The sequence below is a fragment of the Arachis duranensis genome, chromosome 10 (genome assembly GCF_000817695.3).
Source record: "Arachis duranensis cultivar V14167 chromosome 10, aradu.V14167.gnm2.J7QH, whole genome shotgun sequence".
Classification (NCBI taxonomy): Eukaryota; Viridiplantae; Streptophyta; class Magnoliopsida; order Fabales; family Fabaceae; genus Arachis; species Arachis duranensis.
In genome coordinates this window covers 13,574,676-13,591,428 of record NC_029781.3, presented here as the reverse complement: position 1 = coordinate 13,591,428, position 16,753 = coordinate 13,574,676, and the positions used below count along the sequence as shown (strand labels likewise).

Below are 16,753 nucleotides of genomic sequence, written 5' to 3'. Positions count from 1 at the left end.
TATATATATATATATTGTAAATTAGCATACAACCCTTCACATCTTGCTACTATGTACAAATCAACACTCCGAGCCCTGGTTCATACAAAAAACCCTAAACTGGTGCCCAAACTAGCCTAGTCAAATATATACACCCTACTCTCTCAGTGAGTCTGATCTAAAGTGAGAGACTAACACAAATGCTAAGCTAACACAAAAAAACTATCAAAAGACACAACCTCAACTTGAAGGCTTCAGCTATCATCATCAGAGGAGATCACAATTATATCAGAACACACCTTAAGATAAATGTCTTCGTCATAAAAAAATCTCTATAATCTCAGGAGGGGCACTGGCACTCGTGCTACTGGTCTGACCAGCACTCGCCAGTCCACTAATAGAGGCGGTGAGCGGCTCCTCAGAAGATGGCTCGGATGACGATATTGAGATCTGCTCTGCTGGGATGTCCTCTTCCAGTATGGGCTCTGAAATATGCTCCTCCATGGGCTCAAGATCAGGGTCTGCCTGATCCGCAGGCTGATCGGGATGCTGGTGAGGCACGAGCTCGTCATGAAACGGGTGAAATAGAGCATTCGGGAGGAGCCACTGTAGCTGGAACTTGTAAGGCATGTCGGGGTTAAACAGTGGAGTGTCAATCGGGTGACGAAAGGGGTTACGCAGAATGTACATACAGGTCCTAATCTCTGCACCTACTACGTAAAACCTATACTGTACAATGTCCTCATATATATAGGGAGGGTTCATCTCGTAAAATATAACTCTAGTCTCCATCTGAAGGGGAGGAAGCAAAGGGGGTAAGATCCGGGGAGTTCTTAGTAGGGTCGAGGGTAGTTAGTTTAGTCAAGACTACCACAGTTCAAGTAATTCACAATAAAATATACAAGTGTCACAGAAAAGTATCTACTACAATTCAGAGTAGCAATAAGGAATGCATAAACACAGGAAGATAATCACAAACAATTTCACCGCATCAAGTAAAATGCAAATGCACAACAAGGATGATGCATGTCTAGTCCTATCGCAGGTAATGAGCTCATTTGTCAGTTTCGACTCGCAATCGACGCAATCTGACTCGCAAGTCAGATAAGGCATTCCAGCGGCATAACCTTTGCAAGGTTTCAACCTCTTGCAGGCACTGATTCTCTAGCTGAAGCATGTGTCCCCTTTCTCCTGGAAGCCATTCTATTTACACGGACATCCCCGTACAACCATTCACACATAAAGTCCACGGCTTAACATTTTCACATCAGCACCTTAGCTATTTATTTTTAAAGTTCACTAATAATTCTCCGAACGAAATCCTTAAGTAAAATTCAAAACATAAGCCCTTTTTTTTATTTAAGTCAAACTTAAAACATAATACTTTTCTTAAATAATTTAAAATTGTAAAATAATTATTTTTTAAATAAATTGAACTCAAAATATATACTTTTCTTAAATGAATTAAATCTTACATATAACTATTTTCTTAATAAATCAAAAATCAAATACTACAAGTTCTCAAATTCAATTTTTTTCTTCCAAATAAAATTTCAAATAAATTATTAAGACTTAGAACAAAATTTCGGCGGCCTTTCTCCTAAAATCCGGACTCTGCCACCCTTCTCGGGTTCCTTTCAAACCATTTTTCACGCTCTTTTTAAATTATTTCCAATAGATCAAACCAAACAAGTTCCAACATTTTCAAATTATCCTATCATAATCCAGAAATCAAATTCATCAGAATAACTCAGTTCCTGACTGCACTTAAACCCTCTAAACCTCAAACTTATCACAAATATCAATATATCACAAAAATTCAATATAAATTTAGTCAAATTCAATCGACAATAATCATAACACCAATTCACTTATCAAATACCAATTTAACCGGTGAGAATTTACCAAAACCCTACCTTCGTACGAAATCAAAATACTCAAAGCTCTGGAGAAACTTTCCGACCGAGCCGTCGAAGAAGAAAATGTCAGGAATCATCTGTGTCTCCTAGAACTCCAATTGGCCAAACTCAAGGGGTAGGGGAGCTACATCACCGTCGACTTCCACCGGACAAAAGTAACGTTAATGTATAGAGGAGGAGGACACGAACACTTTTACCAGATTAGATTTTTTATTGGGGTTATGGATCGCAAGAAATTGAAGCCGAAAGTTCGGTGGGGTTATGGTTCTCTCTCTCTCACTCTCGGTCACTTCTGTTCTCACAGTGCATGAAATAAAATCCAATGAGGTTAGTTGATGATGATTAATATGATATAAATTGATTAGGTGTCATGCTTACAATGATAAGTAGTTAGGTGTCACAAGCTTCCTTTTTCCTTTCTTCATTTTGTTCGGTCACTTGGGAAAAGAATGAAGGAATATGATGATCATAATATATGATGATGATTAAGGTTGTATAACACGAAATGCTATTGTTTAATGTGATTCCATGTTTTTTTTTCTTTTTTTTTTCTTCTTTCGGTCAACAACAACAACAACAACAACAACAACAACAACAACAACAACAACAACAACAACAATAATAAGGTTAAATATGCATTAGTTATTAACATAAATGATATTAGTAACTTAGGAATTAAAAGATATTTGATGAAGCATTAGCAATTCTAAGTTCATCAAGAAATACCAATAAATAATTTTTATCGGTAAAAGTCAAACTTGATAATAATATTAATATTATTATCTAAGTTCCATTATAATTAGAGCAAGTAGAATAAATAAATAGGATAATAATAAAATTATATTACCATCTATTTTACTTTAGGGTTCGAAATCGACTCATCATAATAAAACTAATCGCTCCAAAATATTATTATTAAAAAAACTCGCGTTAATGCAAAAATTAGAGTTGTTATAGTACTCTATATTTATTATTAAGATAGAAAATTATGTCTTTTAAGATAGGAAAGATGTGATATAGTTTCATATCTAAAGATGTATATATATGTGTTCATGACTAATGAAAAAGCAGGTTGAAACAACTTATTTTCTATAGATAACCATCTGCACACCTAGTGAATTGAACATCTAGCCATTGTTAACTATGCATACCTATTGAATTGAATATCCAACATATCCATTGAATCAACATAATCATCATAATCAACAAATTATCTGCATACCTATTGAATTGAACATCCAACATATCTATTGTTCATATTGTTTAATATTCTCATTGTCTCCCTATACTTTTTGTAACGACCCAACTTCCAGTACGTCATGATCGTACCAAAAGTAAGGCGTTACTAACCTATTTTCCTTATTAACTATTTAATTTTGAGCCTTTCATTCGATATCGCATTTCAATCTTTAATAAAATGCCAAAAAATTATTTTCAACTCATTACAAATCATATACCAAACACCACCAAGTAATAATAATCACATAATTACTAATAATAATAAATCTTATACAGGTAAATCAAAATCACCTATCCCTCTGTATAAAGTAAAAATCTTAAGCAACAAGTGAGGGAGCTCTATGAAAGTAACTTAACTCATAAATAAAGTCAATAATCGCCCGTAGCTTCAAACTAAATCTTTGAACTTGTATCACTAAAAGGGTAGAAGATTTTGGGGTGAGAATAAACCACAGGTTCTCAGTAAGGACAGAAATACCATCAAAGCAAAGAAATACTTGAAAATAGAATTAGTTTCATTTTAAAAGTAGTTAATCCTTGAAATAACCTTTTGAAAAATGCTTTATGGAAAGTATTACTTTGAAAAGCCGTAAGGAAACTTCTTTAGCTTACAAAATAGTACGATGAGCAGTTTAAAATAGAGAAAGATCACAAGCGTGTCTAAAGGGCTTTCTACCCAATAACCTACTCCATTCAAATCTGAACCAGGTATAGCTACAACATACATTCTCAAGCTTTTATCCAACACTCCCTTCAGCCTATCTCTTTCCACTACCACAGTCTATTAGCATATAACTCAGCAATTCAGTATTAAACTCAATTTTCAGCAAACATCTCATTATCAATATCAAGTACAACCATCAGCGTCACCACCACCAGCATGAGGGATCTCTCAGTTGTACAAACACAAGTAACGCAGACAAGTAATACACAAGTAGATTTAAGTAAGGCAAATAGCACATAATCACATAGTATGACATATACAATTAGGCAAACCAATACAATTAAGCAAACCCAAACAATTCAAACATATGCAAATGATGTATGCTTGTTCTATGGCTGATGATATCATCTGTCAGTTACAAAGCCAACCCGACATATCCTGGTAGCTAACCATTGGACAGTCCCTACGAGTGCGCATCCCCAAGCTCAAAATCATAATCAATCAACATAAAATATCCATGGGGGAGAAGAGATCATCCGGGAAGGTCTAACTGTCCAGCCACATCTTACGACGCAGGGTCAACAAAATCTCATATCTCAACCTGAAGCAAGTGGAGCCGACCCACTGCATCTACCCAAGGAAATCCAAAACTCAGATAATTTCTCAAATACCAAGTTATTCTCGACTGGTAGTAAATGGGGGCTAACCACTGCATCTACCCTAGGAGTCTCAAACCAAACCCAGAGCAAGTGGAACAACGCCACTGCATCTACTCAGGCATGTATATCTGACCACATCCCGGAGCAAGTGGAATCACTCCACTGCATCTACCCAGGCAGGTATATCACAATCAGAATCATATTCAATATGATTTTATAATCATAATCAATCTCATCATCAATCTCATTCTCAATCTCGCATTCAATCTCATTCTCATTCTCATATTCAATAGTATTAAACTCGCCTATCATCATCCTTCATAATCATATTTAATTACTATTCATCATCACAATCACTTTTTCAGTCTCAAAGATAACCTTCAAACTCACACTCTTATTCCCAAACCTTGGAATTCATAATTAATTTACTTCTTACTATCCCTAGCTAGTTAACCAAATCTCTTCTCATTATTATAAAAACCAAATAAGTTGAAATAATAAATCAACCAAGTCATAGAAATTGGATTCTCTTTGAAATTCTTTAAAACATTTAAAACTTGTCTCTTTTGACAATTAATTCAAATCAACCTCAGTTTTTGAAATCATACCCAAACCAATCCCAAATTCTTAGAAAAATTTCGGCATCACCTCCCCTAAAATCGGAGTTTGCCACCATCACGGGTCCCTTCTTTTCAACCCCAACTCAACAAAAGCCAACCTTTCAATTCAACGTTTTAAAATTTGGCATTTAATGACCAATTATTATCGATTTAAATCAAAGAAAACCAAAACCCAAAGATTCAATTCATTTCACCAAAAATTCAGAAATCAACTAATTCGATAACAACACAACATATCAATCTCAACAGAAAATTATTCACATCATAGGCATTAATACATTTGCATTAATATACTAAACTTATCAAGTATTCAAAGCCCAAAAAATTTTCTTATTAAAACAAACCCCTACCACAAAAGTCGAATCCCTTTTTATTCTTAACTAGCGGCAGCAACCTCATTGACTTCTAGGCAATATCAACAACGACAATCAAGGTTCACAATAACGATGACTTATCTGACATAAATCGAAATTAACGCGAAGTTGATATTAAGCAGAATTAAACCAAATAATCTCATCGCAAGAAACGACGCAGGATGACACCGCATCGGCTTTTATTTTAATCATACAATTTCTAAAACTCAACCCTGAGATATTAACATCACAAAATTCTCAATAACTTATAGCAGAATAATAGCGGTAAGGATTTCAAGGTTAGAATAACTCGCTGCGGCTAAAGAGAAATGAGGTAACGGAGCGGCAATAGCTCCGGCAACTACCTCAAGTGACGGCTGCGGCCCAAATCTCTGATGACAACAACTGTAATAGCCAGGCAATGACAGCAAGGTTCCAAGAATTAAAAAAATAAAAACTAGAAGCAAGTACGCACTTACCAGCAGTGGATCCCTGCAACAGAAACTTGGCAACGTGACTGACAGTGACAGCGATAGCTAGGCAATGACGGAGTTCCGGCAAAGCTTGCTGTCCTCTCTCTCGCGCATTTTATTTCTTATAGTGACGGCGGCCCAGCAGTAGGGGTGGTAGGACGCGGCAGCACGGAACGACGACAGTGACGCGAATGGATCCACTTCCTCTCACGTGCAACAATCTCCCGTCAGTATCTCTCTCACTCTTTGTGAACTCTTTCTTCGACTTCCATGGAGACGACGGCAAGTTTAGTGGAGGCAACGGTAGCAAGACGCGACGACAGTGGCGGCTCTTCCTCCCCTGTGCGTGCGCTCTCTCCTCCGTTTCGTCGCTACGGTTCGCGTCTTCCTCTCCTTTAACGGCGACACGATGGCGCGGTGGTAGTGATACCTGCCGATGCCGTCCTTCCTCTTCCCCTCTTCTCTTCCCGTTTCTTTCTTCCCCCTTCATCTTCCCTTATTTCTGTGTGTGTGCATGTATAGCTGGAAGAAGGGGGTGACGGCTGATATGGGAAAAAAGGGGTTAGGGTTTTGTGTGTTTAATTTTTAGGGTTAGGATTTGATTTGGGACAAATTTAAAATTTGGGATATTTTGGTTAAGTTGGAGTTTGGCAAATTCTAAATCAAATTAGGTTATATGGTAGTTTTTAAATCTAATTTAATCCCTCAAAATTACTTTGAAAATATTATTTAATTATCAATTTGCTAAATGGACTTTCAATCAAGTATTCTAATTTAAAATTAGAGATAATATAATTAATTTTCTTTGTTTATAAAATTTTGAATATTAAATTCTAAAATCTCAATTATTTAAATAAAATCATATAAAATTCTTATTATTTTACAACTACTAAAATTTATAATTTAAATATATAAAATACTCAATAATTATAAAATCAGATAAAAAATCTTAACTTATTTTAAACTCAATTTACCGAAATTTGCTTTAATTATCTTTAATAAAATAAGTTCTGAGATTAAAGTCTTTAATGAATAAATAAATTTAATTTAGCTCATAATAAGATTTTCTAAAAATTTTGGGTCTTACATTCTATCTACCTTAAAAAAAATTTCATCCTTGAAAATTAAAGTAATACGCAAGTCATTCAAGGCTTTAACATAGCTCCCTTTCACAACTCCCAACTGTACTCTATTGAACGATTCATCCATAAGCTCTCAGCCTCATTAATCACATCGCAAACTCAGTACCGGTCACAAGCCCAATATAAACAAAACTTTTTTTTGCGTAAAACAAAGTTCTACAACATTCTGTGGCATCGCACACTTACAAGCTTCACCTTCCACATCCATCAACCGTATCCTAAGAACTAACGTATCGTCTACTATATCTAAAGGTCGTACGTGATACAAACAAATCTCGAGTTTACATCAGGACACAAGATTTTAAAAGGAAAGACAAGTGACAAGGACAACACTCATAAGAATTTGAAAGAATGAATGAAATTACAAATAAATAGGATGCACAAAAATGAAGATTGCAGGAAAGGGTTCAATTGGTAACTTCAATGATAACTTTTGAATAAAGAAAATTCGATAGAATCAATGCGAAGAAAAATAGTGCATTAATTTGAAACAAATTCAAGCTGAGTCGAAGGAGTATGAGGTTTACAGAAAAGAATATCTCAAACCCAAGACAAAGCTCATAGAACTCAAAAGTACGATTAAAAATATTTTCGAATACATTGTTCATAAAAGAATGAAAAACTTGCAAAAAATCCACTTCGCAATCTAAAAGAAAAGATAAGCAACAAACATCCTTCAAAAGAATAACAAAAGCATAAATGTGGCTTTATCCCAATATAAATTCAAGTTGGAATAAACTATGCAAAGTTTGAAAAAAGAAAGATTAATTTGGCTAAGAGCAAAATTATATTTTTTCAAATACATTTCAAAAGTATTTAGGTACCAACTAAACAAAAACATGTATGAAAACTACAATCTGGTTGGAAAGAAAACTGAGATAAAGTTTTGCTCACAAAAAGGATAGAGGATGCATTACAAACAAACAGGTTTAAACTGCATACAAAAATTTTCAAAGTGTAAGATAAAGGAATATACGTTGAGTTAAAAGCGATATTTATTTATTAATTTATTAATTTATTTTAATTTTTTATTATTATTTTTTTGGAGATGGTTATGTCGCACCAAAACATGATCAAATTACAGCAAAGAGATGCACAACTTAAGTAAAGGAATGCAAAGTCAATGTCAACCTTGCACAAAAATAAATCAGAAACTTATTTAAAAAGGTTTAAAACAAAATTTCGAGAGTACTTGAATTCACAACCTCATAAGAATATTCAAGAATACTAAGGTGTGCTAAAAAGAAAAATCAATTCACATTTTTTTAGAAGAAACTTAAATCAAGGGAATTCAAATAGGGTTTACGAGCACGTCAAACCAAACAGGTTTTCAGCTGATCCGAATGAATACAAAACTCATAAGACAACTCAATTAACAATAAAATCTCAAAGATTTCAATAATCATTTTGATATATCAAACAAGTTAAAAGTACATCAAAGAGTACATGAGTCAAGAAAATGAGTTTAAACAAAACAAGGTAGATATCCAAAGAATGTAAGCAGACATATGCATATGCACAAGGAACAGGATTAGAGAATAAGCAGTTTACTTTCCAAGAAAGAAATCCCAAACAGGAACTTCAAGGTAAACCATGAAAGAATAAGATAAATAACTGAGTAACCTCAAGAAGCAACCTCTATTGTTTCCTAAACCCCGTAGTATTCGTTACTTATTACTCGTATCTCGTCTATGATAACCCGTCAACTTTTTCGTAAACATAAACCATCAAAATTAAGTTGGCCAGACTTAATATCACCAGATATGCAATGGAAAGCTAACATCGTTAATCAACAGGCAGTCACGTGCATAAAGCTCTAATACTCGTCATCCAGATAAGACCTATAACATGACAAACACTTAGAGTATGCAATGAAACATAATCAGTCCACTCCCAAGGTTCTAATTAGGATAAACTGCTCTGATACCATAATGTAACGACCCACTTCCAGTACGTCATGATCGTACCAAAAGTAAGGCGTTACTAACCTATTTTCCTTATTAACTATTTAATATTGAACCTTTCGTTCAATATCGAGTTTCAATCTTTAATAAAATGTCAGAAAATTATTTTCAACTCATTACAAATCATATACCAAAGTAATAATAACATAATTACTAATAATAATAAATCTTATACAAGTAAATCAAAATAAAACTCAGATACAACACCTATCCCTTTGTATAAAATAAAAATCTTAAGCATCAAGCGAAGGAGCTCTATGAAAGTAACTTAACTCATAAATAAAGTCAATAATCACCCGCAGCTTCAAACTAAATCTTTGAACCTGTGTCACAGAAAGGATGAAAGATTTTAGGGTGAGAACAAACCACACGTTCTATGTAGGGACGGAAATACCATCAAAGCAAAGAAATACTTGCAAATAGAATTAGTTTCATTTTAAAAGTAGTTAATCCTTGAAATAACCTTTTGAAAAATGCTTTATGAAAAGTATTACTTTGAAAAGCCATAAGGAAACTTCTTTAGTTTACAAATTAATACAGTGAATAGTTTAAAATTTATAAAGACCACAAGCATGTCTAAAGAGCTTCCTACCCAATAACCTACTCCATTCAAATCTAAATCGGGTATAGCTACAACATACATTCTCAAACTTTTATCCAACACTCCGTTCAGCCTATCTCTTTCCACTACCACATTCTATCAACATATAACTCAGCAATTCAGTATTAAACTCAATTTTCAGCAAACATCTCATTATCAATATCAAGTACAATCCTCAGTGTCACCACCCTCAGCATGAGGGATCTCTCAGTTGTACAAACACAAGCAATACAGACAAGTAATACACAAGTAGATTCACAAGGCAAATAGCACATAATCACATAGTATGGCATATAGAATTAGGCAAACCAATACAATTAAGCAAACCCAAACAATTTAAACATATGCAAATGATGTATGCCTACCCTATGGCCGATGATATCATCTGTCAGTTACAAAGCTAACCCGACATATCTTGGTAGCTAACCATTGGACAGTCCCTGCGAGCAGGCATCCCCAAGCTCAAAATCATAAACAATTAAAATAAAATATCCATGGGAGAGAGCTCATCCGGAAAGGTCTAAGTGTCCAGCCATATCTTATGACACAGGGTCAACAGAATCTCGGATCTCAACCTGGAGCAAGTGGAGCCAACCCATTGCATCAACCCAAGGAAATTCGAAAATCATATAATTTCTCAAATACCAAGTTATTCTCGACTGGGAGCAAGTGGAGGCTAACCACTGCATCTACCCCAGGAGTCTCAAACCAAATCCGGAGCAAGTGAAACAACGCCACTGCATCTACCCAGGCAGGTATATCTCACCACATCCAGGAGCAAGTGGAATCACTCCACTACATCTACCCAGGCAGATGTATCACAATCAGAATCATATTCAATATCATTTCATAATCATAATCAATCTCATCATCGATCTCATTCTCAATCTTGTATTCAATCTCATTCGCAATCTCATATTCAATAGTATTAAACTCGCCTATTATCATCCTTCATCATCATATTTAATTACCATTCAACATCACAATCACTTTCTCAATCTCAAGCATAACCTTCAAACTCACACTCCTATTCCCAAACCCTGGAATTTATAATTAATTTACTTCTTAGTATCCCTAGCTAATTAACCAAATCTCTTCTCATTATTATAAAAACCAAATAAGTTAAAATCATAAATCAACCAAGTAATAGAAATCTGATTCTCTTTGAAATCCTTTAAAACATTTAAAACTTGTCTCTTTTGACAATTAATTCAAATCAAACTCAGTTTTTGAAATCATACCCAAACCAGTCCCAAATTCGTAGAAAAATATCGGTAGCACCTCCCCTAAAAATCGAAGTTTGCCACCCATCACGAGTCCTTTCTTTTCAACCCCAACTCAACAAAAACCAACCTTTCAATTCAACGTTTTCAAATCTGGTGTTTAATGACCAATCATTATCGGTTTAAATCAAAGAAAACTAAAATCCAAAGATTCAATCCATTTTACCAAAAAGCCAGAAATCAACCAATTCGATAACAACGCAACATATCAATCTCGACAGAAAATCATTCACATCACAGGCATTAATCCATTTGCATTAATCTACTAAACTTATCAGGTATTCAAACCCCAAAATATTTTCTTATTAAAACAAACCCCAACCTCAAAAGTTGAATCCCTTTTTATTCTTAATTCGCGGCAGCAACCTCATTGTGTTCTAGGCAATATCAACGACGACAATCAAGGTTCACAGTAACGACGACTTATCTGACATAAATCGGGATTAACGCGGAGTTGATATTAAGTGGAATTAAAATAGAATCAGTGATAGAATATTGTGATAAACAGGAACAGAACCAAATAGTCTCACTGCGAGAAACGAAGTAGGATGACACCACATCGGCTTTTATTTTAATCATACAATTTTCAAAACTCAACCCTGAGATATTAACATCACGTAATTCTCAATAATTTATAGCAAAATAATAGCGGTAAGGATTTCAAGGCTAGAATAACTCACTACGGCTAAAGAGAAATGAGGCAACGGAGCGGCAACAGCTTTGGCAACTACCTCAAGTGTGGCAGTGGCCCGAATCTCAAATGACAGTAATTGTAATAGCCAAGCAGTGACAACAAGGTTCCAAGAATTCAAAAAAAATATGAAAACTAGAAGCAAGTACGCCCTTACCGGCAGTGGATCCTGTAGCACCCTACCACACAGAACCTTACACTTAAGTCGTAAAGTAGAGTTGGCGAGGTATTACGACTTCTAAAAAAAATAAAATACATACTTATAGTAGTAGAAAGAAGATAATAGACTAGGAGCCTCGAAAAATGGGTAAAACAAAATCGCAAAATAAAAAGCGCCACGCTCCGGAAAAGGAACAACTTGCGTGTGAGTCAAACTATAACTATCAAACGTAAGATAATAAAACTATGAATAGAAAGCCAAAGGTACAAAATAACAAGCTCCTCACTCAGTCTGCGAAGTCAAGGCTGGCTGGAGAATATTTACATATATATATATATCCAAAACCCAAAATGTACATAAACAAAACCCTGCCTCTCCATAACCCTCTAGGAGGATCAAAAAGAACAAGTTATATAGAGAGAAAGCTAAGTATGTGTATATACATCACTACACACCAAAATAACCCAGTAACCACTTCGCTTCAGGTGTCCAGACGCCTAATGAGATACCTTTCGACCTGCATCTGAAAAATAACAACATAGTATGGAATGAGAATCGGAGGTTCTCAGTATGGTAAAGGTGCCCGCATAGTTAATATAAAAGGTCTCGGGAAAGCCAGAGGCATTCCTAGAACTTCAACACTCAGATTTCAGCTTAAGAATTCAACTAAACCAGAAATTAGGTAAGTTGTCTAAGGTATTCTAGTTCTGAATCTAACTTTAACCTAATAATTCACGTTCTGTCTCCTCTAATCCTCCAAATCATTGGTGGAACAATCCTCTCTCCTCACACCTTCGCCAAGAAGGATTTCTCAGAAAACATACACATATAGTTCAAGCAAGAAAAGCACAGGTAGAGAAGTATTTACAGCAAGTAAAACAAGTGGCGGATAAGCAGAATTAAACAATTAAGCAAACCAAAACAAAGCACACTCAAGCAAACAAACAAATGCATATGATGTATGCCTGTCCTATGGCTGATGAGTCTCATCTGTCGGTTATACAGCCAACCCGACAAGTCCTGGTAGTTAACCATTGGACAGTCCCTCTGTGCACGCATCCCCAAGCTCAATAATATTCCATGGAGTCAAGCTCCAACCCCAAATATAATATTCCATGGAGTCACACTCCAAGCTCAATAGTATATAACAAATAGTCTCAAATACACAAGCCACATAGTAATCTCTTTTCCTTTTAAAATATTACCTCAAATCAAAATTCCAATTCTTAAAGAAATTTTGGCAATATCTCCTCTAAGACTAAAATTTCTGCCACCCTTCAAGGGTCCCAACTATCAAACCAAACACCTCTCAGTCACTCAAATCATTTCCAGTAACAAATTATTTCATAATCAAACAACTACCAATATTAAATCTTTTTCCAATCTGACCAACTTCAACAGCAAATTATTGACAACAGCTAAACCTCACATTTTATACCATATACACAATCCATCAATTATTCACTCAGTTCATTCCTATCTTAAGGTCTTCTAACCTAAGTTTTCACGTGACATTAAACATTAACTACGAGAAACCAAAACTATACCTTCGTACGGAATCAAAATATTCAAAGCTCCGGAGAAACTTTCTAACTGAGCTATCGAAGAAGAAAATGTCCAGAATCATTTATGCCTCCTAAAACTCCAGTTGGTCAAACTCAAGGGGTAGAGGAGCTACGTCATCGTCAACTTCTACTGGTCAAAAGTGGTGCCAACGTGTAGAGGAGAATGATATAAATACTTTTACCAAATTAGATTTTTTATTGGAGTTACGGATTGCAAGAAATCGAAGTCGGAAGTTTAGTGGGGTTTACGCCCTCTCGTTCCTCTCTCTCGGTTACTCTTCTCTCTCGCCTCTCATTCCTATACATATACATACATATATATACATATATATAAAGTAAAAGACACATTTCAAGTGCTCCAGGGAGCACCGGTACACCAGTTGTTTTAACCATTGATTTCAATTAATATAGCAACACTTTTAGTGATACGTTTTAAAAAAAAAAACAGTTACCAGATGTCCACAATTAATTGATAAACATCTTTGTAGTCACCATAGGTACAATAAAATAATAGGTACCACAGAAGGCACCTACATATATATACAATCGTAATGCATAATCAACACCGCCTTTTGTTTCTTTGCTTTATAATTAATAATAGTAATAATAATACTAGAAATAGTAATGATGATCATGTAATAATAATAATAATAAACGTAATAATAGTAATAATAATAATAACGTAGTGAATATAATAACAATAATGAATATATAATACTAGAAAGCAAAACTATATAAACTTATAATATACATATAATACTTATGACAATTATATCCAATAATAATAATAATAATATGGATTTAATTAAATTTAAATTATTATAAAATTAGTTCAATTACTGATAATAAAAATAATTTTCTAAAAGTAAGGAATTCTAATTTTATAAAATAAGTTATAACTTATTTATATTTATATTTTTAAAATTGAGGGTCACTACATTCTAACCACCTTATAAAAATTTTCGCCCTCGAAAATTGATATAAAATGGAAAAGATTCATACTAACGTAACTTCCTTTCTTAAACATGTCAAAGAAATACAGAAAGATTTGACATGCTTTGTTTGTAAATTCAGGATATTCTTATGGCTTTAAAGTCTACGCAAAACGGAAGATACAAGATAGACTCGATGCAGAAAAGTTATAAGGCAGGTTGGTATTAGAACGACGGATTTATCTCTTCTAATACTCGCTTCATCTAGCTCTCAAGTTCTGCTGATTCTAATAGTGTCATTATACGTAATACTATCGAAACTGGTTCAGCCTCTGAGCCTAAATCTATCACAACTTACTCTTTCTCTTGACACCTAACAGATTATCAATTATGGGTTCAATCTATGTCATGTCTTTTCCTCATAACTTACCATCTCTGGGTTTCAGGTAATTGTCCCGCACAACTCTCAACATTTCCGGTCCCATATGTATAACTTAAGTTGTATACTCATAATAATTTGATGCACTACTGCTGCGCCACTCTTATTATTATCCTCCAAGAATTTAGTCACTTTTCTAGGCTGACCACTATCGTTCTGTCTCACCATTTGGGGTCTTTAGTCGATTGCTCAGTTGAAAGTCACAAGGCTCACAACTCGGTAATGTACTACAATGAATGCTACGTGTTATTTACTACGCAAGGCAGTCGAAAATTTCGATTATCAGTTCGTGATTACCTCTAATCGAAGTATCTGCGCTTCCAGCACCATCCGCTGTCATAGTGAACATGCGTCCCTGATGTTGTGCCTTTCCAGCTTCTTGATTCTTCTTCTTTTCTGGACAATTCCAAGATAAATGCCCAGCTTCACACAGTAGTAGAATACACCTAAACCAGCCCTGCACGAAGTATTCGGGTGGTACTTTCCACACCTCCTACAAGTTAAATCATTTGGTGGGGTCTGAGCTTACTTTCCTTTGCCTCTTCCCTAGCTGTTATTATTACTGAATCTCTGGAAATTATTCTGACCCAAATGTGGTTGTGGGGTGTAACTGCCTCACTTAAAATATTGTCCTCTAGGGGCGAAGTTCCTTCCTTGATCTCTCCTAACAAAATTTTGCTGATCACTCTTATCTGATGTCGCCTTTCTCAGACAATCCTCAGCAACTCTACTTTTGTTTACCAGTTCCGAAAACACTCTGATCTCCATTGGTGCAACGAAGCTCAGAATATCACTTCGAAGACCTCCTTCATACTTAATACATTTCCACTCAGCAAAATCTTCAGGCGCACCTTGACAGATACGAGAAAAGTGACATAACACCTCAAACCTACTAGTATACTCAGTAACAGTCATCTGTCCCTGCTTTAACTGCATCAGTTCAAGTTCCTTGGCATTTCTGGCTGAATTAGGAAAGTATTTCTTATAGAACTCTGTTCGAAAAACCTCCCAAGGAATCACAGCGCCATCTGGCTACAGGATACGTCGTGTCCCCTGCCACTAATACTGAGCCTCACACTGCAACTGATAAGTTCCAAACTCAACCCATTGCTCCTTAGGAACCTGCTGAGCCTGTGGTGCCTGTTCCATAGCTTGAATCCAATTGTCTGCATCAGTGGGATTTGAGGTTCCCCTGAAGGTCGGAGGGTGAACTTTCAAAAATGTAGCAAGTGTCATGGGACCGTCCTCATCATTATTGTTTCTGTGATTACCCTGGTTTATCTGATTACCCAGTGCCTCGGCTGTCGCCTGCATAGCCGCAGCCATATTTCCCAGGGCAGCCATGAAGTCTACTGGATCATTCCCTGCCGGGCCAGGAGTAACGGTGCCTATCCTACCTCTACCTCGCCCGCAACCGCGTCCGTGAGTCGACATCTGGTCCCTTCACACACCAAACAAGTGATATTAAGTTGATCAGTTTCAATATTGCAAGTTTAATGCTTCAAGTTCCAAATGCATGCTCATGAACATTTATGCCACATATATCAATCAGATATCCTAATAGCACATACACACACCCAGAGTATGCCCAGAAGCATAATCAGTCCATCCCTCAGGCTCTATAGGAACGAACTGCTCTGATACCATAATGTAGCACCCTACCACACAGAGCCTTATGCTTAAGTCGTAAAGCAGAGGTGGCGAGGTATTACGACTTCTAAAAAAAATAAAATACATACTTATAGTAGTAGAAAGAAGATAATAGACTAGGAGCCTCGAAAAATGGGTAAAACAAAATCGCAAAATGAAAAGCGCCACGCTCCGGAAACGAAACAACTTGCGTGTGAGTCAAACTATAACTATCAAACGTAAGATAATAAAAGTATGAATAGAAAGCCAAAGGTACAAAATAACAGGCTCCTCACTCAGTCCGCGAAGTCAAGGCTGGCCGGAGAATATTTACATATATATATACATATCCAAAACCCAAAATGTACATAAACAAAACACTGCCTCTCCATAAGCCTCTAGGAGGATCAAAAAGAATAAGTTATGTGGAGAGAAAGCTAA

At 35.5% G+C, this 16,753-nt stretch overlaps 1 protein-coding gene across 1 annotated transcript; it reads right to left on the bottom strand.

Annotated features, from left to right (window-relative positions):
- Window positions 1–1,033: 1,033 nt before the first annotated feature.
- On the bottom strand, window positions 1,034–16,117 carry LOC110276769 (uncharacterized). Its single transcript, XM_021133880.1, has 4 exons — window positions 15,760–16,117; window positions 15,370–15,645; window positions 14,981–15,079; window positions 1,034–1,182 (listed from the first exon to the last, which is right to left on the bottom strand). Exons 1-4 carry the CDS (start codon window positions 16,115–16,117, stop codon window positions 1,034–1,036), a joined length of 882 nt encoding a protein of 293 aa, XP_020989539.1.
- Between the last annotated feature and the right edge of the window lie 636 nt (window positions 16,118–16,753).